The following is a 24,374-nucleotide window of genomic DNA, read 5'->3' on the forward strand; positions in this document are numbered from 1 at the left end:
CCCCCTCATGCTTAGTCTTACTACAAAATGTAGGCAAATGCTGGGCACATACTCGTTATAATACAGTCTATTCAGTAATATCCAGGAGGGGCGACTATAGCTGAGTGGGTAAAATTGACTGGTACACAGTGAAACAGAATAAGCCCTGGTCTGGGCATCAAGAGACCTGGGTCTGATTCCCAGCCAAGCCACTCAATAGTTATGTGATTTTGGATTTCCCCTCTCAAAGCCTTCATTTCCTTCTCCATAAAAATAAGGAGATTGGAACAAATGGTCCCCACAGTCCCTTCTTAAAACTATAGATTTCGAAGAGTCCATTCATTCTAAATCCTTTGATTTTATAGTTGAGGAAACTGAGGCCTATAGAATTGAGTCACTTTCCCAACATTACTTGTTTGTTGTTGCTGTTCAGTCATATCTGACTCTTCATGACCCTGTTTGAGTTTTTCTTGGCAGATATTAGATTGATTTGCCATTTTCTTCCCCAGTTCCTTTTACAGATAAAGGAATCGAGACAAACAGAATTAAGGGACATATCCAAGATCATACAACTAGCAAATGTCTGAGGCAGGATTTGAACTCATGAAAGTGAGTCTTCCTAACTCCAGGCCCTGTGGTCTGCGCACTATGGTGTCCCTTAACCACCCCAACATCACACTAGGTAGTATGTTGTAAAACTAGGCTTTAAACCTATGTCCCGTGATACTTGTGAACAGTAGTAATAATAATAATAGTATAAAGAATTAAAATTAAGGGTTTGACTAAAATATATAAAAATTATAATTAATATGGTAGTCACTGATTTAAAATATTATAGCTCAAGTCAAAATGACTTTCAATAGTTTTTATTTACAAAATAAGTGGAGAGAGTAAAAGTTGAGAAATAAAAAAAAGAGGGTAGGGACTTTAGCCTATCACACTAAATATTGCTCTGGTGCTTGACTCATCCTGGCACTACTTGTTAACCCTTGACCCAAATTAATCTCTCTCCAGAAGTCAGGAAAGGAAAGCTGGCTATTCGCTCACCCAAGTTCCCTCCAAAAGGCAGGTCAAGATAACTCAACTCTGAAGATGATGACCTTTTGAGGATGACTCCTGAAGCCGACCTCTAGCCCCACAAATTCAGGGCTTTTATAGTTACTTTTTGTCCCTTCCTTTCTTCACAGGGGCCAATCACAGCTTTCAAATTGTCTAGCACTGCCCAGGGTGGCAGTGTCTTGCGGGATGCACTTCTCATCCTCTGGAGGCATAAACTCTTAACAAAAGGATTCACAATTTTCTGACTGATTGAGTTGTTACCCACTTTAGCAAATGACTTACTGCACACTCTTACTTAGTGTCTGGTGAGGTACTAAGTAGGGATACTAAAGGAAAGTCTGATTCACACCTCACAGTCTGGTGAGGTACTAAATAGGGGTACTTAAGTTAGTGTTAACCAAGTATTAACTCAAAATAGACAAAGAGAATAAAGATTCCCTTTAACAATAGCTAACTTTTATATTGCCCTTTAAGGATTGCAAAGCACTTTGCAAGGATTATCATCATTTGGCCCTAGAGAAACCCTGTGAAGTAGGTGCTACATTTATAGATGAGGAAACCGAGGCACAGAGATGTTAAGTGACCTATCCAGGGTCACATAGCTCAAGTCCTCATTGGGGATTGGACAGTATTGTAGCTAAAGGTGCCTGTGTTTCTTAAATGATGCCTAATGTCCTAATGCTTATTAAATTGAATTTCTCTGTTTGCCAATGTGAATTCATACATTTTGCAAAAACTTTTTCAAGTAAAATGTTTTTAACAAAGTATCTGCAGTAAGTTTTAAACTGAAGGTTTTCCAATTCCAAGTCATACCTTCCAATCTCTTTGCCACCTAGCTCTCTGAAATCCAATGCTTTACCCTTATCCCTTGCTGCCACTCATAAAATTCTAAGATTTGCTTTAAAATCCTGTAGTCTTTGGGTCACATAGGTGGCTCAGTAGATAGAGTGCCAGGCCTGGGTTCAAATCTTGCCTCAGACACTTCTAGGTATGTGGCTCTGGGAAAGTCACCTAACTCCCATTGCCTAGCCCTCACTACTCTTGTCTCTTGGAACCAATATACAATATTATTCCAAGATGGCAGGTAGCATTTTTTAAAAACCCTTTATTCCAATGGCCTGGAAAATGGGATTACCACCATTTTGGATTTGTCAAGACCATGGCAGAGGGTCCAAGGTCCAACCCAACAAATACTGGTTCAGCAGTCTCCATGTTCATCTCCCTAATGCAGTTTTTTGTTGTTGTTGATGTTGTACGATCTTTCTGTCATCTGAATCTGTTGTTGTTTTCCTCCTGACAGATTTGAGAAGATGGTCAGTGGCATGTACATGGGGGAGCTTGTCAGACTGATTATTGTAAAGATGGCGAAGGGGGGCCTCCTATTTGATGGGCGGCTCACACCTGAGCTACTCACCAAAGGGAAATTTGAGACCAAGAATGTATCAGCCATTGAGAAGTAAGTGACTCCTTCCTTCTGTATGTTACTCGGCCATCCCAGAGCATTGTATTGGAGGTTGGGGGGTTGCTTTTCCTGTTACCTAAGTCTTGCTTCCTGGCTTTTTAACATTTTCTCCAAGAGACTGTCTTGTCTCTTGGGAAAGAGAGGATCATGGTTCTTCCCAGAATGAAGCAGATGGGTCCTCTCTTGGCATTAGTCCAGTCAGAAGATATCTTGGATTGGCCACATTATCCAAACGACAGTGCCACTGCTTACCTACACAAATGCCTCAATTTGCCAAAACCCTAAAAGAATGGGTTAGGGAGGGACCAAATGGTGCTGACATTAGCCAAGCAGATGATGAGCCAGAAAGTAAATGGTTTGGGCAATGAAGAACAAGGAATAAAAATCCCTTTAGATTCTTAAAGATTTCCCTCCAGAATTTCCTCAAGTGCCCTGCAGAGCAGCTCAGCACAGAGGGGACTATGGTTCTAGCTTTAAGCATTTTGCCTGGCAGTTTGGCAGCTGCTTCTAAGCATTAAATAAGAAATCCAAGAATTCACTCTTCTTGTGCCCTTCTTGTGGCTGCTGGCCAACTGTCTCTCCCCTTGAGTGTGAAACTAAATAAAGGTTTCAAGAGACTTCAAGGATTTTGATGAGCTGGAGGGAAGCTAGAGCAAGGGGTTTTAATCTGGGATCCACAGACTACACTACTTCCCAAGGGATTGTAGATAGATTTCAGGGGCTCCGTAAATCTGGTTGTTGTACATTAATAGGTACAGCTGGATAGCACAGTGGAAGGAGTGCCAAACCTGGAGTCAGGATGATCTGGCTTCATATCTGGCCTCAGACAGTTCCTAACTGGATAGTCTCTCTCTGTTCATCTCCAATTAACCCTTCCTATCAGTATCAGTACAGGTGACATCAAGTGGACATTAGGATATCATCAGAATTTTGGGGTGGGTGGTCCACCAAGAGCATAGGAACACCTTTCATTAGTATGTAGCCTGAAACTTTCACCTTGAATTGAATGAGGGGCTTTCTTTCCCATGCTCTCTGGAGAATGGTTTTGGCTATGTCCTGGCCTCGATGGCCTCTAAGGTCCTTTTTAGATGATAGTAATGAGGATGGGCCAGAATTTGAAGATCAGGGTTCATTATCTTTAGGATAAAATAATTCAATTGAACAAGCATATAGCCTAGGCATTATACAAATGGTAAAAAAGATAGTCCCTGACCTCAGTGAGGCATTTTATAGGAAGAGCTAAGAATGGATGCTGATAAGTCAATATGAAATATTTCTAAATTGTCATTGAGATTTATTCATCTGAGTTCCTCCCCATGTCATGTCTGTCATTCTGCCTCAGTTTCCTTCTATAAAGGAAGGAGATTAAGTTAGGTTATCTCCAGTGTCCCTTCTCGTTCTAAATCTATAATCCCCAAAGTCCTAAAATCTTAACCTTTTTTGCATTATTTATCCCTCTGGCAGTCTGGTAAAGCCTATGAACCTTCTCAGAATAATGTGTTTAAATGCATAAGATAAAATATAGGAGATCACAAAGGAAATCCATCATATTGAAATAAAGATGTAATCATTTTTCCCACATCCAAATTCATGGATCTTCCAAGTATATACACAGACCCAGTTAGGGTCTTTGCACCCCAGGAGAAGAACCCCTAGGATAATTTATCTGTTAGAAATTATTTATGACTAGTGATGCTACTTCTTTGCATTAGTAATATAACCCAAATAGCAGTGCTTTCCATTTTCCATCATGGTAGGTCTTTCTCATGTTCCTATCAAGCTTTTGGTATTTCCCTTTTCTGTGGTCACTCAACTGTGCCTAGCTCTGGGCAACTTGTGAGCTCTTGTGCGATGCTGCCTTTTGTAGACTCTAATATTGCCCTCTGACCTCGTAGAACCAAGGAAGGTCTCGACAGAGCCAAAGATATCCTGACCAACCTTGGCTTGGAGCCATCCCCCGAAGATTGTGTCTCTGTCCAGCATGTGTGTGCCATTGTCTCACATCGATCGGCCAATCTGGTGGCTGCCATGTTGGCTGGCATCTTGTTCCGCCTGAAAGAAAACAAAAATTTGCCTCGGCTGCGGACCACAGTTGGGGTTGATGGAACGCTGTACAAGTTTCATCCACAGTGAGTTTTCCATGTCTGTAATTAATGCCTAATATACCTGGCAGTCCTTGAAGATTAACTCATTGGTTGATTGGGCAGGCAATCAGAATCTAAGGCAGAGGGGAGATCTGATGACAGTTTGGTCAACACGAGCCCCAACATTTATGATATAGCAGAATGTACTCTGGTTAGAATCTAAGACACAGAAGTTTTGTCATGTGAGTATTGCTTGAAAGAATGGAATAGATTTAGACTGGTGAAAAGCTTAGGACTGTCCTGTTGAGTAAGGATTGGGCTTTAGAATTACAGAATATAGATAAGATTGTTGGAGCTAGAAGAATTAGAGGAACTCTGGGTGTCACCACTTCCTTTTTACAGAGAGGGAGACTGAGGCCCAGTCAGCATCACAAAGGTAGTAAATGGCAAAGGCAGGATTCAAATCTAGTGTTCTTTTCACTGGACCACGCTTCTCTTCTTGGCCCAAGAGGGAAAAACTAGAAGTGGATGAAATTAGCACAGGGCAGATTGAAGCAAATTTAAAGAAAAGTATTCCTAGCTAATCAGATAGAGTGTGGTGTACTAAGGGAGGCACTAAGCTTTCCTGTACTTGGAGTTCTTTAAATCAAGACTAAATGAATTAATCATATGTAAAGTGATTTTTAATGTAAATGCTAGCTCTTATGACTACTGATGATGATGATGATTGGAAAAAAAATAAAGGGAAAGACAGTCCAGAGGGAATTTTTTTCCAGAGATGGGCCGGACTAAAGGGCTACAAGGTCTTTTTTAACTCTCAAGCCCTACCTACTTGGCAAGGATTGCAGGATGTTATATGGAGGGAAGTCCCAGGTCCTTAAGTAAGGATCTTTTTTCTTAAGGAAGCTTGAATAATAACTAGCTTTTTTATAACTAGCACTTGGAGGTTTATAAAGCACTATGTAGATAGATAGATAGATAGATAGATAGATAGATAGATAGATAGATAGTCAATTTATTTTGACCTCTCAACAGTTATTTACATCATTCAGAAATAGAGGGTAGACAGCATTTGGATCCTAAAGTCTGTTGCCAGTCCTGGGTTCATTTTCTTCAAGACTTCTTCCTCACTCCATCCCCCTACTCCCCATTCTTCACACCACTTCCTTTTGTCCTTAACAACTATGTATGATAGCTGACCTGTTTATAGTACTTAAAGTTTACAAGAGGCAGTTAGTTGGCACAGTGGATAGAATGCCAGGCCTGGAATCAGAAAGACTCATTTCCCTGAGTTCAAATCTAGCCTCAGACATTTACTAGCTATGTGACCCTGGACAAGCCACTTAACTCTATTCCACCTCAGTTTCCTCATCTGTAAAATCAGCTGGAGAAGGAAATGGCAAATTGTTCCAGTATCTTTGCCAAGAAAACTCCAAATGGAGTCATGAAGAATCCGACACACTTGCCAAGGCAAACACAGGAATTATATGAACACAATTACAAAACAATTTTCACACAAAGTTAAATCTAAACAACTGGAAAAATATTAATTGCTCATGGATAGACTGAGCTAATATAATAAAAATGACAATTCTACTTAAATTAATTTATTCAGTGCCATACCAATCTATCTACCAAATAATTATTTTATAGAACTAGTAAAAATAATAATAATTCATCTGGAAGAACAAAATGTCAAGAATATCAAGGGAACTAATGGGAAAACATGTGAAAGAAGGAGGCCTAGCCATACCAGGTCTCAAACTGTACTATAAAGCAGCAATTGTCAAAACAACCTGGTACAGGGGTAAATTACCTTAGTACACTAATGTCTGATAAACTTCAAAGATCCCAGCTTTTGGAATAAAACCTCACTATTTAACAAAACTGCTGGGAATATTGGAGAACAATATGGCAGAAGCTAGGTATAGACCAATATCTCACATCTGATACCAAGATAAATTCAAATGGCTATATAATAGACAAAGAGTGATGCCATAACTAAGTTAGGGGAATATAGAACAATTTACCTGGCAGATCTTTGAGAAAGGGAAGAATTTATGACTAGACAAAAGAGAGAGACTATTGTAAGATATAAAATGAATAGTTTATAACAAACATCCCTGATAAAGGTCTAATTTTTCAAATTTATAGAGAACTAAGTCAAAATTATAAGACTACAAGCCACTGCTCAATCGATAAATGGTCAAAGGACATGAATAAGCAGTTTTCAGACGAAGAAATCAAAGCAATCAATAATCATATGAAAAAGTTCCATATCACTCTTGTTTAGATAAATGCAAATTAAAACAATGCTGAAGTACCACCTCACACCTATCAGATTGGCCAGTGTGGTTGTATAAGAAAGTGGTAAATGCTGGAGGAGATGTGGCAAAATTGGGACACTAATGCATTGTTAGTGGAGTTGTCTGTGAACTGATCCAACCATTTTGGAGGATAATTTGGAACTATGCCTGAAGGGCTATAAAATTGTGTATACCCATTGATCTGGTAATGCCACTACTGGTTCCTCATCCCAACAATATAATAAAAAGGGGGAAAGGACCTACTTGTACAAAAATATTTATAGTTGCTCTTTTTGTGGTGGCAAAGAATTGGAAATTATGGGGATGTCCATCAATTGGGGGATGGTTGAACAAATTGTGATACATGTTAATGATGAAATACTATTGTGCTCTAAGTAATGATGAGCAAGGTGATTTCAGAAAAAACTGGAAAGATCTGCAGGAACTGATGCCGAGTGAAATAAGCAGGACTGGGAGAACATTGTACACAGTAACAGCAATATTGTACGATGATTATCTGCGAAAACTTGACTACTGACTATAAAGGGTAAATTTAGGGTTGAGACTGAGTGTAAAAATTATTAGTTGCCAGGGATTTAATTTCTTAAATCCCAAATGAAGCACTCAAGTCAGAATGGAATTTTATGGTGTTTAATTACAATAGGAGGAAGAAATTGAGAGAGAGAGAGAGAGAGAGAGAGAGAGAGAGAGAGAGAGAGAGAGAGAGAGAGAGAGAGAGAGAATGAGAGAGAATGAGAATTTAAACTGCTCTGGCTCAGGCTGAGCCAGGCAGGAGTTCAAGGCCTTGGTCAAGGGGGCCTCCCCTGAGAGCCAAGGGAAAAGGGAGTCAGTCTTATCACTCACCAGGTGACTGTCTCAAGGAAGTTGTCTGAGGCAGCTCCTCCAGGCTCGAGTTCCAGGATTGAACTGCCACCCAGCCCTCCCCAAGGAAGTCACAAGAACTCCAAAGGCAGTTCTCTACATCACTTTCTGTGTCTCACATGTACCAATTGTGGCTCAAGCTTGACTTAGGACAGCCTAGGAGACAGTCAGTTGTTTCTGATTTGTCACTTGCTAGCACATGCCAGTGTAGTGTGGGTGTGTACATTCCTGGGTGCTAGACTAATCAAGATGGAGAAAATATAAAAATCATAACCCCCCTGATGATTATTGGGGGACTAGTCTCCCCAGTTGATCACTAAACATAAGCGTCCTGCACCCCAAAAATTTCTAATTGCAGGTGTATACAAAACTTTACCCTCTAAGAAGAAAACTACAATAGTTAGAGATAAGGGGGAAATAGAAGAGAGAGAGATAGCAAAACCAATGTTTTTCTGGGTGCACTGACAAAAACCAATTAGGGGGAAGTCCCCTTTTGGCATAAGAGAGTACATTCAAAATAAATGTTCAATCAACCTTCAATTCAATCAACTACACCCCAAAGTGCATTCTGGATCTTCCTGATGTAGTGTAAGGGTTTAGGTATCTTTCTGCAAACAGTTCATTCTCTGGATTTTAGGAGTTAGCAAGCTCCTTCCCTGAAGATCTTTCTCGAACAAAAATTTTAAATCTTGGATTTTATGAAAATATATCTCAGCAATGCAGTGATCTAGGACAATCCTGAAAGACTTATGAAGGGGAACACTATCCACCTCCATAGAAAGAACTTATGGAGTCGTCTTCCACATTGGTGTGTCTTTAGTTTTAATTGGGGGTTTGGGTTTTGTAGGACTTTGCTCTTACAACAATGACCAATATGGAAGTGTGTTTTGCATGACAATAAAATAAAACAATCAGACACAATTAAAAACAATCATATAACAACAATAAATTCCAATGGATTCATGGTAAGAAATGCTATCCACCTTCAGAAAGAGAACAGATAAACAGACTGTAGATGGAAAGTGTTCTTTAAACTGTAATAACAATAATAAATAATAATAATAATAATAGCTAGCATATTGTCCATCTCATTTCATCTTCATGACAATCCTGTGAGCCAAATGCTATGATTATTTCACTTTTATAGATGAGGAAACTGAAGCAGGGTTTTAAGTGACTGTGCCAGAGTCACATTGTTAGTAAATATTGAAGTTATTGAATGTTTTCAGTTTTATCCAACTCTTCATGACCCCATTTGGGGTTTTCCTAGCAAAGATACTGGAGTGGTTTGCCATTTCCTTCTCCAGCTTATTTTACAGATGAGGCAACTGAGGCAAAGAGGATGAAATGACTTGTCCAGGGTCACATAGCTAGTAAGCATCTGAGGCCAGATTTGAACTTAGGAAGATGAATGAGTCTTTCTAACTCCAGGCCTAGTTATTTATCCACTGTGCCACCTAGCTGTCCTAAATATCAGAGGCGAGATGAATACAGCTCTATCTTCCTCCCAGCCACAGCCTTCCTTGGCTCACTATCAATTCAAAGTCATGTTCCAATGATACAGTGTCCCAAAAGTCTTGGTACAGCCATACCTTTACTACCTTTGAAATTCTTAAAATTTAAAAAGCCACACTAAGGCTTTTGGATACCTCATGTAAATATCAAATGCAGATTGTTTAGGTTCAAAAAGAATTTCTTTCTTCAATATGAACCCCTTTTTGAAAAATCCCTTTTCCTAAGTAAGATCTGAATATTTCCTAGAGTTTTGTGGCAGAATCTCCAGAATGTGTTCTCGGAGATACTTTCTTTTTCTCTTGGTGTCGTGGCGTGAGAGCTGATGGTGATGTTGGGGTAGATTGAAGGGTCTAGAAATCTGATTGCCTTGTTTGCTGCCCCCTCCCCATTAGGTACTCCCGCCGATTGCAGAAAACCCTGCGGCGCTTGTTCCCTGACTCTGATGTGCGCTTCATCCTCTCCGAGAGTGGGAGTGGGAAGGGGGCTGCCATGGTGACCGCTGTGGCCTATCGGCTGGCCGAGCAACAGAAGCATATGGCCGAGATGCTGGCCCCCTTGAAGCTTACATCTCAGCAGCTCATGCAGGTGAAGAACAGACTGCGAGTGGAGATGGACCTGGGGCTAAAGAAGAGCAGCCACGATAGTGCCAAGGTGAAGATGTGGCCATCCTACGTGACTGGTACCCTGGACGGTTCTGGTGAGTCCACAAATTCAGCTTGTACCCATTCCTTTCTGGGAGCTGGGCAAGTCTTCCTTCCACGGGGCCATCTCTAAAAGGAGGGGGTAGCACTAGCTCTTGACCTCTTGCGTGTCATGGACAGCCAGTCAGGGGAAGCCTGTGGGCTCCTTCTCAGACGCCATGTTTTTAGGTGTATTAAAGAAAATAAGTGGGATGAGAAAGGAAGCCAACTACGGTGAAAGAAAGATGGCCTTTTCTTTTTCTTCCTGCCTTGAATCCATCCATGGACCCCAGGGCAAGGTGATCCCTGAGCTCTAAATTTTATGAACTCCCCCGAGAGATAAGGTTCATGTTCCACGTGGCTGTTAACTCCAGTGGATGGACTGGTACAGAGGGAGGGACATCCCTGCCATCCTGACTTATGGAGTCATCTAGAAGCACTCACTGTTCAGGGGCGATAAGAGCATAGGAGTGGAGTGAGCACACCCGAGTTTGAGTTCCACGGCTGCCACGTACTCTCTGGGCAAGTCCAAGTCTCCCCTCCCTCCTCAGTTTTGTTCTCTGTACAAGGAGGACACGAATTTGAGGAGCTCTAAAGTCTCTCAAAGTCCTAAACCCTGGCACTTGGCAGTGTCCATTGGCTGATGGTTCCTGCTTGCGTCTGAGCACTCTGTGGGGTTCTCCTGGACCTCCAGGTGGTCATTGGTCTAGTCCATCAAAGCAATGACCATTCCTTGTATAACATTATCTATACATTTGTTTCTGACACCAATGAATAATTCATACAGGATATTTAATTCTTAAAAACCAGCCACCTCCTTGTTGGCATTCTCCTAGAAGGAGAGAGAGGCTTCTCTGTGAATCTTTTTCCAGAGGTCAGTCATCCCCAGGGCTCTTCCTTCCTTCAGATCGCTGCCAGCTCTAAGCACGCTCCTGGTGTGCATGAGTGTGCATCAGAGAGCAATCCCTGACCTTGGAGCACTCACTTCTCCAACCTGAACTTTTCTGTTGAAATTGGAAATGTTAGGGGGCAGCTGGGTGACTCAGTGGATTGAGAGCCAGACCTAGAGACGAGAGGTTCTGGGTTCAAATCTGGCCTCAGCCACTTCCTAGCTGTGTGACCCTGAGCAAGTCACTTGACCCCCATTGTCTAGCCCTTACCTCTCTTCTGCCTTAGAACCAATACACAGTATTGATTCCAAGACAGAAGGTGAGGGTTTAAAAAAAGAAAAAGAAAGAAATTGGGAATGTTTCTGAGCCTGGCAGCAGCCTGGCTGTTAGGATGCTCTAGCACCACTCTGTTTTCTGATGGATTCTTCCTTCTTTGTCCCTAACAGAGTCTGGAGACTTCTTAGCCCTGGACCTTGGGGGCACAAACTTCCGGGTCCTGCTGGTGAAGATCCGTAGTGGGAAAAAGAAGAGTGTTGAAATGCATAACAAAATCTATGCCATTCCTGAGTCAGTGATGCAGGGCACCGGAGAGGAGGTGAGAGGGAGAGGAAAGGAACTGCTTTCCTGTAGCTACAAAGCCATACAGAGGGCTACAATGTGTATACACAAGTATACAATGTGTACACACACATATATATGTGCATATAAATTCTGTTTTTATTTTTTAAATTCTTACCTTCCATCTTATAATCATACCGTATAATTGTTCCAAGACAGAAGAGTAGTAAGGGGTAGGCAATGGGGGTTAAGTGACTTAGTCAGGGTCACACAGCTAAGAAATGTCAGAGACCACATTTGAATCCAGGACCTCCTGTCTCTAGACCTGGCTTTCTATCCACTGAGCCACCTAGCTATCCGTATTCCGCATATTCTGAGAAGGCATTGAGTGCCTCCTTCCAGCTGGGAGTTGTTAGGTACCCTTGCACTGTTCATTTTTAATTTAGATGAATATTTATTTGGAATCTATTTATTTGGAATATTAATTAGCCTCCTAGAAGACTGAAAACATCAGTGTTTTGCCATAATAACTACAAAAATAAAATAATAGCTAGCATTTACATAGTGTTTTAAGAGTATTTTGCCATAATAATTATAACATATAAATGATATATTTCATGTTATATTATATATTAATATATTATATTATGTAAAATAATAGCTAGCATTTACATAGTGTTTTAAGAGTATTTTGCCATAATAATTATAACATATAAATAATACATTTCATGTTATGTTATATATTAATATATTATATTATGTAAAATAATAGCTAGCATTTACATAGTGTTTTAAGAGTATTTTGCCATAATAATTATAACATATAAATAATACATTTCATGTTATGTTATATATTAATATATTATATTATGCAAAATAATATAATAAATGGGGGAAATAAATAAAATAATATAATAATAGCTAGCATATATAATAGTGCTTTAAGATTTATAAATCTCTTTATACCTGCAGTCTCATTTGGGCATCAGAACATTCCTGGGAAGTAGATGCTATTATTCCCTTTATTTTACAGATGATGAAACTGAAGTAGACAGAAGTTAGTGACTTGCTGAGGGTCACTTAGCCAGTAAGTGTTGGAGGCTGAATTTGAACTTAAGTCCTTCTGACTCCAAGTCTCCTCTTCAGAGAGACATTATCCTGAGGGAGAATCAGAGGAGCATAGATTTAGATCTAGAAGGGATCATAGTGTTATTGAATCCAGGTGCCTGATTTTACAAATGAGAGAACTCAAGCTCAAAAACAGCAGGTGACTTGGTCCAGGTTATACTACTAGAAAGTATGCAAGGTAGGACTTGAATCCAGGGCTTCCCAACTCCTGGCCTGGATTGTTCTTTGCCTGCTCCTCTGGAAGAGGTCCCACGTGGCTCTCTCCCTTTCTTTTTCAGCTTTTCGACCACATTGTTTCCTGTATCTCTGACTTTCTGGATTATATGGGGATGAAAACTGCCCGGTTGCCCCTTGGCTTCACGTTCTCCTTTCCTTGCCACCAGACGAGTTTGGATGGGGTGAGTTGGGTTGCATCCTAAGTATTTTTTTTAAACTCTTACTTTCTGTCTTAGAATTGTTACTAAGGCAGAAGAGTGGAAACGGCTTGGCAATGGGGGTTAAGTGACTTGCTTAACAGCTAGGAAGTAGCTGAGGTCAAATTGGAACCCAGGACTGGGATCTCCAGACCTGGCTCTTTTATCCACTGAGTCACTCTAAAGTATTATTATTTTTTTCTGTACTATGAATGGCCTGTTGGGCTCGTAGTCTTGTGTGTGTGTGTCTAAAAATGAACTCTTCGTTTCTCTAGGGCACCCTGGTCACGTGGACGAAGGGCTTTAATGCATCCAACTGTGTAGGACAAGATGTGCCCACCTTGCTGAGAGACGCAATTAAAAGGAGAGGGGTAATAAATGGTTTTCACTGGGCTTCTCCCACTCTGCTGCTTTGGTGCTAATGAAGCCAGCGCCCAAGCTCTCCTTGGTCGCGGGTGCTCTTGCCTTGGGGGGGTTTTGTTCTGAACTGACCTCTAATTTCATGGATTGTTGTGGGGAATTTCCGATGATGCTCCTTCCGCGTGCATGGATGGACACGTGCTCTGTAGCTGGTGTTACAAAGGCCAAGCATCTGGCACAGTCCCTGGCGCACAGGAGACCCTACCTAAATATGGATTCCCTTCCTCTCTCCGCTGAGAGTCATCCTGGGCCAGAGACCTCAAGAGGCTTTGATCAGTCCATGTTGGACGAGTCTTCCTGACTAGCTCCAGCCACTGAGTCACTCTGTGTCTCATGGCTTTTGGTTAAGCCACCCAGACACCCAGTTTCTCTGTTTATCCATCTTCCAACGGTGAAATACAGACAATCCTAATGTAGCCGTGATGGGGGAGGGAACCTCAGAACCTAGGATTGTGAAGAACATTAAATATTAAAAGTAGAAAGAACTTGGACCCTCGAATGTTATTAGTTTCTAATAACATTAGAACCTAGAACTGAGAGGAACCTTAGAACACTGAGTGGCAGAGCTGAACGGATGAGATACTTTAGTGTAAGAGTTCTTCTGATGAGCCAATGGACCTATTTTAGGGGGTCCATGAACTTGGATGGGGGAAAAACCGACAGCTTTATTTTCACTTGTCTCTAACGGCAGGAGTATTCATGTTTTAAAAGGTTGAGTTCCAAAGACTCTCCCTCCACCCCACTGACAATTTTGGGAGATCGATTATGCATTTAGCATTTATTTTTAATTCTTTATTTTTAACATTCATTTTTTAAACGTTTGGTTCCAAATGCTCTCCCTCCCTCCTGGCACTGAGATGGCAAGCAATATCATATCAATACATTAAGCTTTTCTTTATTTAAAAAAAATTATTTATGGAACGATATTTTACACTACTCCACTGCCTTCCTGATGCCTGTTCTGGACCGTGATCCCCACAACTGAACACAGTTTCCAGATGGGTTCAAATTGAAAGGCTAATAAATATTTCACAGGCTACTCTTAACGAAACAACCCCTCCATCCCCCACAAAAGCCCAGCCTCTGCCTGTGCTTTAACTAGTCTCATCCTGCGTCCTTTCTCTCCAAAGGAATTTGACCTGGATGTTGTGGCTTTGGTCAATGATACTGTGGGCACCATGATGACCTGTGCTTATGAAGAACGGACTTGTGAAGTTGGACTCATTGTAGGTGAGTCCCAGATGATCTGTGGCTCCCTGGCATCCTGGGAATTGGCACAGAAAGTATTGGCAGCCTTGCTTATAGGCTGAGGAGGTGTATAGGTAGTCCTCATCCTGGTGTCATTGAAGGTATACCCAGAAGGCTTCACTTGCCCCCGATATCATAACAACTCTTCTATTCAATTGTTTGCAGGGTCTGGAATTCCATTGTTTAGGATTTAAATTCCTCTGTGTTTTCTCCTGGTATATAGTCAAAGGCACACGCCCTCATGAAGATATTTTATTAAACAATTAGCTTCTGCTCGCACTTGAGTCCCGGTCTAGAAGGGACGCCAGGGGTCCCTCGATCTAGTCCTTGCCTAAAAGGAATCGACTATAGCAAACCTATAAGTGATCCCTCAGGTCTGTGTCAGAAGATCTCCAAGGAGGGGGACCCCACCGCCTCTCTGGACGTCCTCTTCCACTTTTGGTTGACTTTCACAGTCAGGAAGTATTTCCTAGGCTTGAGTCTAAGTTGGCATCTTTCCGACTTTGGTCTGTTGTTCTCAGAGTGCCCAAGCAGAATTGATCCAGTCCATCCTCCATGTGAAGACTTTGCTGATAATGGAAGGAAATCCATCAGGTCCCCCCAGGGACTTCTCTAGGATACAAGTCTTGTTCTTCCAGTCCATCCCTACATGCCACTTTGGTGTGGGATCGATCTATGTCATTGCTGGGACATAAAGCCCTTTAGTTCTGGTTGAAGTATGGTGAGATGGTCCTGAGTGCAGAGACTGGACCCTGGAGAAGAGTCTAGACGAAACTCTGTTATGGAGGGCAGTGGGGCAAGGGGAGGAAATAAGCAGTTATAGAACACTGTCCTTTTTACAAATAGAACCACATTTGATTCACCCTCACAAGAAGATTTTATAATTGAGCTAAACTGAGGCAAGCAGATGTAAAGAGACTTACCCAGGGTCTCCTAGCTAGTAAGTGTCTGAGATCAGATTTGAGCTCAGATCTTTCTGTTGTTCTTTGGTTGTTTCAGTTGTGTCTGACTCTTCATGGCCTCATCTAATCCTCATGATGAACCCTGCGAGGCAAATGCTACAATTATTTCTATTATTTTGCGGATGAGGAAACTGAGGCAGAGGTTAAGTAACTTTGCCAGAGTCACATTGTTAGTAAATATTCAAATCGTAATTAAGTCTTTTTCAGTTGTATCTGACTCTCGGTGACCTCATTTGGGGTTTTCTCAGCAAAAATACTGGAGTGTTTGCCATTTCCTTCTCCGACTCATTTTATAGATGAGGAAACGACGGCAGAGTGAAGTGACTTTACCAGTCAGGGTCCCATAGCTATTAAGTATCCGAGGCTGGATTTGAGTTAGGCTTTTCCCAAGTCTATCCACTGTGCCACCAAGCCACCTGTCACAGGTCTTCCTGATCAGCCAGAGGCCAGCAGGAGATCGTCCTGGAGAAACCAAAGCGCAGGAGCCCCCGTGTAGGGGTTAGTCCTAAAAAGGAAAATGGGGAGCTACTGGACACACACCATACTTCATCTTTTGGCCGAAGGGCACTGTTCTTCCCTCCTATAAAAATTCCTCTGCTTCGTGTGCTTTTATAAGCTTTTTCTAAAGGCACAAATGTTATAGCTTTTACACTGCTTCCCTGGAAGGTTTAAGCCCATTGCAAATGAAAGCTGATTGAATATTGAAGTATTTATAGGGCTTAGAGTTCCTTGCTTCATCGGGAGAATGCAAGAAAGACCCCCAGCTGCTGGGCAGACTTAAGTGGAGAGTTTATGGCCCTGGCCTTCTCCTGGTCCCTTTGGCAGTCTCCGTTGGCATGGCATCCCCAGGCATTTTCAGGAGCAAACCCACTGCTCATCTGCCTGCCCAAAAGAGACGCTGAGATTAAATTTTTTTTCCTATAGGGGAAGTCGAGGAGCCTTCCTAGAAGCAGCCTTCCTTGGGGCCATTCTTCCCATCTTTCTTTTGCAAAACGTTTTCCCACTTGTCTGGGCCGGGTCTAAAAATGCCTAGGTAGCGTGACAAGGCAGATTTGAGGTCTTGTGTGGTTTGCCTTCCTGCTGGAAAGAACACACCCAGCCTGGGGAAGGGCAATTGGCTCAGAGGTTCCCTTGAAAAATGACTCATGGATTAAGGGAGTTGTTTGACAGCAAGAACTGTATCCAAAAACCCTGAGTCACTCTTCCTTCCCCTAATTTCTGTTAGTGACTCCAAGCCCAGCTTCTGTCATTTAAAGATGGAAGGGACCCGAAAGGCCATTGAGTCTTACCCCCTCGTTTTACAGATGAGGATACTGAGGCAGACAGAGGTGAAGAGACTTCGGAGCATCGCTAAGTATTGGTTCCAAGGCAGATGAGTGGTCAGGATTGGGCAATAGGAGTTAAATGACTGGCCCAGGGTCACAGAGCTAGGAAATGTCCAAGGCCAGATTTGAACTCAGGATCTTCTGTCTCTAGGCCTGGTGGTCAATTTAATGAACAACCTAGCTGCCCCTACATAATTTGCTTTTTTAAAATATTCTAGAGAAAGAACTGTTAGAGCCACCTTTCACATGAGTGTATTTACAGTTTTATTTGGAGGTTTTGATTATGCATGAGTTTGCTCTTACAACACTCACCAATATGGAAGTGGGTTTTTAAACTAAAATTAATTAATTAATTAAATGACTATTTTTATTTTTTATTATTATATTTTTTCCATCTTGGAGTCAATACTGTGTATTGGCTCCAAGGCAGAAGAGTGCTAAGGGCTAGGCAATGGGGGGGTCAAGTGACTTGCCCAGGGTCACACAGCTGGGAAGTGTCTGAGGCCAGATTTGAACCTAGGACCTCCCATCTCTATGCCTAGCTCTCAATCCACTGAGCTACCCAGCTGCCCCCTTAAAATGATTATTTTTAAAGGAAAAATGTTCTTCATATCGCTCCCTTCTTTCCCTTCACTCGAGAGCCATCCTTGTTGCAAAGAACAAATATGAAAGAAAGTGGGAGGAATCAGATCCTCCATACAAATGAAACTATTAGCCTGATTCTGACAGTGTAGACAGCACTCCACACTCATCCTGACCCCCCTCTACCTTCCCTGGCCTTTTTCATGCTAGCATCTTCCCTCTGAGACTGCCTCCAAATACTCCTGCACATCTCATTAGCTATTGGCAGGGCGTCTTCCCCCAGGGTGCCATGAGCTCCTTGAGGGCAGGGACAGCTTTTGCCTTTCTTTGTATGCCCCCTGTGAGCACAGTGCTTGGCACACAGTAAATATTTAATAAGGGTTTGCTGATCTCTGCAGAGAAGGGCAGGAGTAGATTCTCTTGGGCTGAGTGTGATTTCTGTTTGTTCTTTCATTGATTTGTATGCATTTACTGCCTCTGCTTTTAGTAAATATTCCCCGTGGATCCTGTTGTCCTAGGTGCTCAGTGCTCTGGAAGGGCATAAAGGCTACGGATCTGCATGAGGGCATTGGCTCTTATAGTCACCCAGCTGCCCCCTCTTCTAGGCTCTTTGAAATAGAAAAGCTTCCTCAACTCCCCCACAATACCACCAACCACTGCCATCTCAGTATGAATTAATCAAAGCAAGTTCTTTCTTCCTGGTAGTTCCTTAAGATTCTCTTCTTGAGGGGAGGCAGCCAGTAAGAGAGTTTTAGAATACAGGTATTGCTGAAAGTCTTGTTCAGCTGGGTGGCTCAGTGGTTGGAGATCCAGGCCTAGAGAAGGGAGGTCTTGGGTTCAAATCTGGCCTCAGACACTTCCTAGCTGTGTGACCCTGGGCAAGTCACTTACCCCCATTGCCTAGCCCTTACCGCTCTTCTGCCTTGGAACCAATACTTTTTTTTTTTGGCTTGATTTTGGTTTTGTTTGGTTATTCTCTAAGAGAAAGTCTTGCCTGGGGTCACTCAAGTACTAAGTGGTGCCTGCTAGATTTGATGTCAAACTCTGTACTCTTTCCATTATGCCAGGATGTAAACTCACAAAGCCATGACCTTCATAGAGACCAAGTATCCAAAGAGTCCTGAACAGAGAGAATATGGAATGGAAAGACTGCTAGATTTGGGGTTCGGATCCTGCTTACCCCCATGTCACCTTGGACATACCAAGTCCCCTTTCTGGACCTCAGTTTCCTCTTCTGTAAAATAGGAGATAGGATGAACTAGATAGTTTAGGAAAGTCCTTTCCTGTCTTGAGTCTGTAGTCATATCAATCCATTGGGTCTCCTTTCTTTTTCTAATTCAGGGACAGGAAGCAATGCCTGCTACATGGAAGAGATGAAGAATATTGAGCTGGTGGAGGGGAATGAGGGACGGATGTGCATCAACATGGAGTGGGGTGCTTTTGGGGACAATGGATGCCTAGAAGACCTTAGGACGGAGTATGACCGAATCGTGGATGATTTTTCCCTCAATGCTGGCAAACAGAGGTATTTGTCCAGGGCTCAGTGAGTTGCACAGTAGGGCGAGAGGTCAAGATAAGATGAGGTTGTCCTATAAAAAGAGGAAGGAAAGAAGGAAGGAGGGAGGGGAGGAAAAATAGAAGAAAGGAAGGAAAAAAGGTGGGAGAAGGGAGGAAGGGGATGCAAAGAGGTAGAAAAGGAAGAAAGAAAGGTGGACAGGAAAAAAGGGAGGGAGAGAGGAATTCAGAAGGAGGGGCAGGAAGGTGGGCACATTTAAGAGCTTACTATGTGCCAAACACTGTGGTAAGTACTGGAAATACAAAGAGAAAAAAAACTAGGGCATTCCTGTCCTCAAGGTGCTCACACACTAATTGAAAGAAACACCCTATGAGAAAGTCCATGAGGTTTCAGCTGTAGAGAAGATGGCAAAGCCCACAGGTTCTCATGTTGTGACATCAGGAGAGCACAGGTGACAGTGTGGGAGGTCTTCAGATAAAGCCCAAGGGGCCTTAGGAGACCTTTGGAAAGGCAGATGGGGAAAGCCTGGTGGTCCTCTGCCCCATGGATGGAATACAGTTGGTGACTCCCATCTCATCTAAAAGGTGTGAGCATTTTACAGAGGAGGGGATGGAAGCTCAGAAATGACTTACCCAAAGACATATAGCAAATCCGTGTTGTAGAAAACATTTAAAGTCAAAGCTCAAACTCCCTACCTCCTGCCTAAACAAATACACCTTGTTCATTTTTTGTTTACCTGCTATTGCCAGTCAGCCATTTGGAGCTCTGATCTCTGTGATCCTTCCAGAGTGTCGTTAGGGTTTCTGTCCACTCCCTCTGGAGAAACTTCAGCCCCCTGGACCCAGTTAACTTTTAGGCTACGATTGGAGTGAAGCCACAGAAGTTAGGGAATGTACCATAGATGAGGTCAAGTTCTTTACTCTTCCTGGAAAGCCCAGAATGTGTAAGGGAATACATAAAAAGTTCTGAGAACAGATTAAAAAAAACAGTAAGATTCAGTGGGGAAAGTCTAAAAGGGATTTGGAGCTGGGGAGACCCTAGGTTCAAATCCCAGCTCTGTCCCTCGCTATTTAGCTGACCTTGGGCAAATCACCTAGTTTTCTGAGTCTCAGTTTCTTTATCTATTAGAGTTGATGGCTTCTGAGGTCCTTTTGAGCTGTGAATATAATCCTATTGAGAAAGGGATCCTAGGAGCCCTCTAGTCCAACTGGAATGAAATCCCCTCTACAGAATCCCTCACAAGTCTTATAGGCTACCAGTCATATCACTCTCCCAGGACAGCTGGCAGGAGGGAAATAAATCCCTGGGTAGTTCTTCCATTTACTGGCTAGTGTCCAACTCAGATCCTTAGAGGAAGGTTTTTGGTGCCACCTACTGGTTTTAGATCTCTGTAAAGGGACCTGGTGCTGGGACCTTGATTAGTGAGGTTCTTGTTAATTAAATGGTGCCATTGGCTAGGAAGGCTTCCTCTGAGGGCTGTACTAGGGAATAATCCGGCTCAAATCTGCTATAATGGAGAAGAGGAGAGACAGCCATAGGATCGTTCATTCAGAGAGAGAAGGGACCTTATGGTTTCTCTATCTGTTCTCTAGTTCAGCTCCCTCATTTTACAGAGGAGGAAACCCGTCCCAGGTCACACAGGTAGTAAATGTCCAAGGTGGGACGTGACCTCAGCTCCTCTGGATTCAAATCCAATTTGAACCTACATGTTGAATGATGACCCCTAAAACCCCCAAATGGGCAGATAATAGCACGGTTGGCCAAGTCTTGAGGGACCTGGTTTCTTCATCTTTTTCTAGCTGCAATAAGGCATTCCTCCCCCATGGTCCTTAGCTTCCCTCCATGCCAAACAAGAAGACTGGCCCCCATTCTCTGAGATTCCTTCCAGTTCTTATTGCCAGTGAGTTCCTGTGAACGTCATACGGGGTCTAATGCAGAACAGTATGGCCAAGACAGCCGGTTGTCATCCGAGGACTGCCTGCCTCTCACGCAGGGAAGGAGGACGTCAGGCTTCTTTCTTCTCATTGTGGAACATCTTTGCTCCGTTTTTCAGGTATGAGAAGATGATTAGCGGGATGTACTTGGGAGAAATCGTCCGAAACATTTTAATTGACTTCACCAAGAATGGTTTCCTGTTCCGAGGCCACATTTCTGAGGCTTTGAAAACCCGGGGAATCTTTAAGACCAAGTTCCTGTCACAGATTGAAAGGTGAGTGAGTGGCGAGGGAGATCGCCAGGGCTCTTAATCATTTCCCAGAGGGGCCACCTTACATTTCAGGCAAGTCCCTGCTGTTCCTCAGTAGCCTCATTGGTAAAGTAGGAATAGTAATGTGGATTTCTCTCTAACTCTAGGCAAGTCTCAACCTCTCCAAAACAGTTCAAATCTTTATACGTATTGTTTTCCCCCAGTTCAATGAAAACTTCTTGTCCTTGGAGGAGGGGATATTTCAGTTTTGTTTTGTCCTCAGCTTTTCATAGATGCTTGATAAATGCTTGTATCAGGGGCAGCGAGGTGGCCTAGTGAATAGAGAGCCAGATCTGGAATTGGAAGGACCTGGGTTTCAATTTGGCTGCAGATGTTTCCTAGCTTTGTGACCCTGGTCAAGTCACTTTACTCTCATTGCCTAGCTCTTGTCCTTCTGTCTTTAAATTGTTACTAGGACAGAAAGTGAGAGTTTGGAAAATACAATAAAATAAATGCTTATGGAATCAAATTCCCAGCGTTACAAGGATATGAGATATGGTACTAATACTTTGAAAACATGAAAAAACAAAGAGTTAATATGGTGTCCTGTAAAGAACTCTGATCAGAGCCAAAGTGGAGCCAGATTGGCAAAATAGAGACATTAAACCCAAATTGCTCTGAAAATTCCCTCCTTGAAATATAGCTTCAAAATGAATGCTAGAGTGGCAGACCCAAGAAAGGGAGGGGACGAACAATTTTCCCGTAGCAGACAACTTGAGAGATGGAGAGAGAGAGTCTCTTCCTTTGGGGTGAGAGGGAAGCACGGTCTATATAAGCAAGGCTGCAGCCACGAGCGAGCCTCGCATGGGCCAAAAGCAAGCTGCTGTGCCCCACACCCCGCCTTCACCCTGCTCAAGCTTCTCAACCTGGTTCCAGACCAGCAGCCAGTTCCTGAGACTTTGCCTATGCCAACAGCAGAGTACCCACTGTCCGGCCCCAGATCAAGGCAGCACTCAATGTTCCTAACCGTGTGACCCCATGATGAGACTGGGAGCCCAAGCGAAGCCCTGAGCACCAGCACTGCACGTGGCAGGTCCTGAGGTGGGTGGGTGGGACTGAAATAGCACTGCAAAGAAGCTCCCGGACCTCTCAACCCACAGACTATTAGAGCACCTTGGAAGAATTGAACTTGAGCACCCCCAGAACTAGATCTGATGGTAGCAACGAGAAAAAGTTTAAGTAGACTCTGGGCACAGAGTCTACATTTATGATAAAAATTAAAGTCAAGGAAAGGGCTGGGAATGTGAACAAAGTTTCTTTTTTAAACCCTAACCACAGAAAGTTATTATTACAATAAGGGAGAGCAAGGCACAAACTTAGAAAGCAACAATGAGATGAAAGTAGACATGTGCAAAAATGGGAATTGATCTCAGGTTCTGGAAGAACTCAGAAATTTCAAAAACCAAATAAGAGAGTGAAAGGAAAAATGGGAGAAAGAAATGAAAGGGATTCAAGAAGAAAATAGCACCTTAAAAGGCAGAGTGGATTTAAAATCAGAATCCTACTATTTGTTGTTTATAAGAAACACGTTTGAAGTAGGGAGACACCCACAGTGAAGGTAAAAGACTAGAGCAGAATCTGTTATGCTTCAACTGGAAGAAATAAAACACGGGTAGAAATCATGATCTCCACTTCCCAGTTGTGTGACCCTGGGCAAGTCACTTGACCCCCATTGCCTAGCCCTTACCACTCTTCTGCCTTGGAGCCAATACATAGTATTGACTCCAAGACGGAAGGTAAGGGTTTAAAAAAAAAAAAGAAATCATGATCTCAAACTAAGCTAAAGCAAAAAATAAATCTGTGATAACTTTTTACCAGGAAATAATTTCCTTCAGTTATTTCCTGATAAAAGTTACCATAGACAAATCAATACTAACTATATGTACCAAATGGCATAGCCTCTAGATTTTTAAAGGAGAAATTAAATGAGCTACAGGAGGAAGTAAAACTATATTAGTGAGGGACCTCAGCTTTCTCCTCTCAGAACTAGATAAATCTTACCCAAAAAGAGTTAAGGAGGTCAATGGATTTTTTTTAGAATTTAGATTTAATACATCTATGGAGAAAATTGAATGGGATTAGAAAAGAATATAGAGTAATCCCTCGCTTATTGTGGGAGTTATGTTCCAGAGACCCCCACGATAGATGAAAATCTGTGAAGTAGTGGCATTATATTTATTTCATAATTTATATATATTTTGAGGCTTTATAAACCCTTCCCTCTCTCCTATAAACCTTTTGCACATCCTTATTAACCTAGAGACACTGAGCCAATCAGTGCCCAGGATACAGAACACAGCACTGTGGTTAGTCATCTTTCAATAAATCAACCAATAGTGTGCTATGATAAGCTTAACTCCACAATACAGAATGAGATATATATATTTTTAAAACCTGCAATACAGTGAAGCCCAGAGAAGTGAACCGCAATATAGTAAGGGATGACTGTACCTTCTTTTCAGGGGTACATGGCACCTACACAAAAACTGATCATGCATTAGGGCATAAAAACCCCACAGGCAAATGAAGAAAAGCAGAAATAATAAATACATTCTTTTCAGATTGTAATACAACAAAAATTATAATCAATATGGGACCCTGGAAAGACAAAAATTAATTGGAAACTAATCTAAGTCTAAAGAATGAGTGGGTCAAAGAACAAATCATAGAAACAATCAGTAACTTCATTGAAGAGAATGACAATGAGATAACATCTCAAAATTTATGGGCTGCAGCCAAAGCAGTACTTAGGGGTATATTTATATCTCTAAATTCTTGCATCAATAAAATAGAGAAAAATCAGATAAATAAATTGGGAATGCAACTTAAAAAAAGTAGGAAAAAGATAAATCAAAATCCTGAAAATCAAAGGGTAAACATTTAAAGAACAATTAATCCCCCAAACTATATAAACTATTTGGGGAAATAGGCAAAGAAAGAGTCCAACCAAATTCCTTTTATGACACAAATACAGTGCTTATACCTAAGCCAGGAAGAGCAAAGGATCATTCATTATGGCTAGGTAGGATTTATATCAGGAATGCAAGGCTGGTTCGATATTAGAACTATCGGCATAATTGACCACATCGATAACAAAACCAATAGAAATCACATGATTAT

General features: G+C 42.1%; 1 protein-coding gene across 5 annotated transcripts in view; it reads left to right on the forward strand.

Annotated features, from left to right (window-relative positions):
- The window catches only part of HK1 (hexokinase 1), a 152,972-nt gene that overhangs the window by 123,830 nt on the left and 4,768 nt on the right, over positions 1-24,374 (forward strand). For all 5 annotated transcript variants that reach the window (XM_007505871.3, XM_007505872.3, XM_016427079.2 and 2 more), the window contains 9 exons: positions 2,339-2,494; positions 4,396-4,629; positions 9,680-9,984; positions 11,304-11,452; positions 12,822-12,941; positions 13,232-13,327; positions 14,507-14,606; positions 18,835-19,018; positions 21,063-21,218. In XM_007505871.3, the coding sequence (XP_007505933.1) occupies positions 2,339-2,494; positions 4,396-4,629; positions 9,680-9,984; positions 11,304-11,452; positions 12,822-12,941; positions 13,232-13,327; positions 14,507-14,606; positions 18,835-19,018; positions 21,063-21,218 (1,500 nt within the window). The remainder of the gene's footprint in view (positions 1-2,338; positions 2,495-4,395; positions 4,630-9,679; positions 9,985-11,303; positions 11,453-12,821; positions 12,942-13,231; positions 13,328-14,506; positions 14,607-18,834; positions 19,019-21,062; positions 21,219-24,374) is intronic.

The sequence above is a fragment of the Monodelphis domestica genome, chromosome 1 (genome assembly GCF_027887165.1).
Source record: "Monodelphis domestica isolate mMonDom1 chromosome 1, mMonDom1.pri, whole genome shotgun sequence".
Lineage (NCBI taxonomy): Eukaryota > Metazoa > Chordata > Mammalia > Didelphimorphia > Didelphidae > Monodelphis > Monodelphis domestica.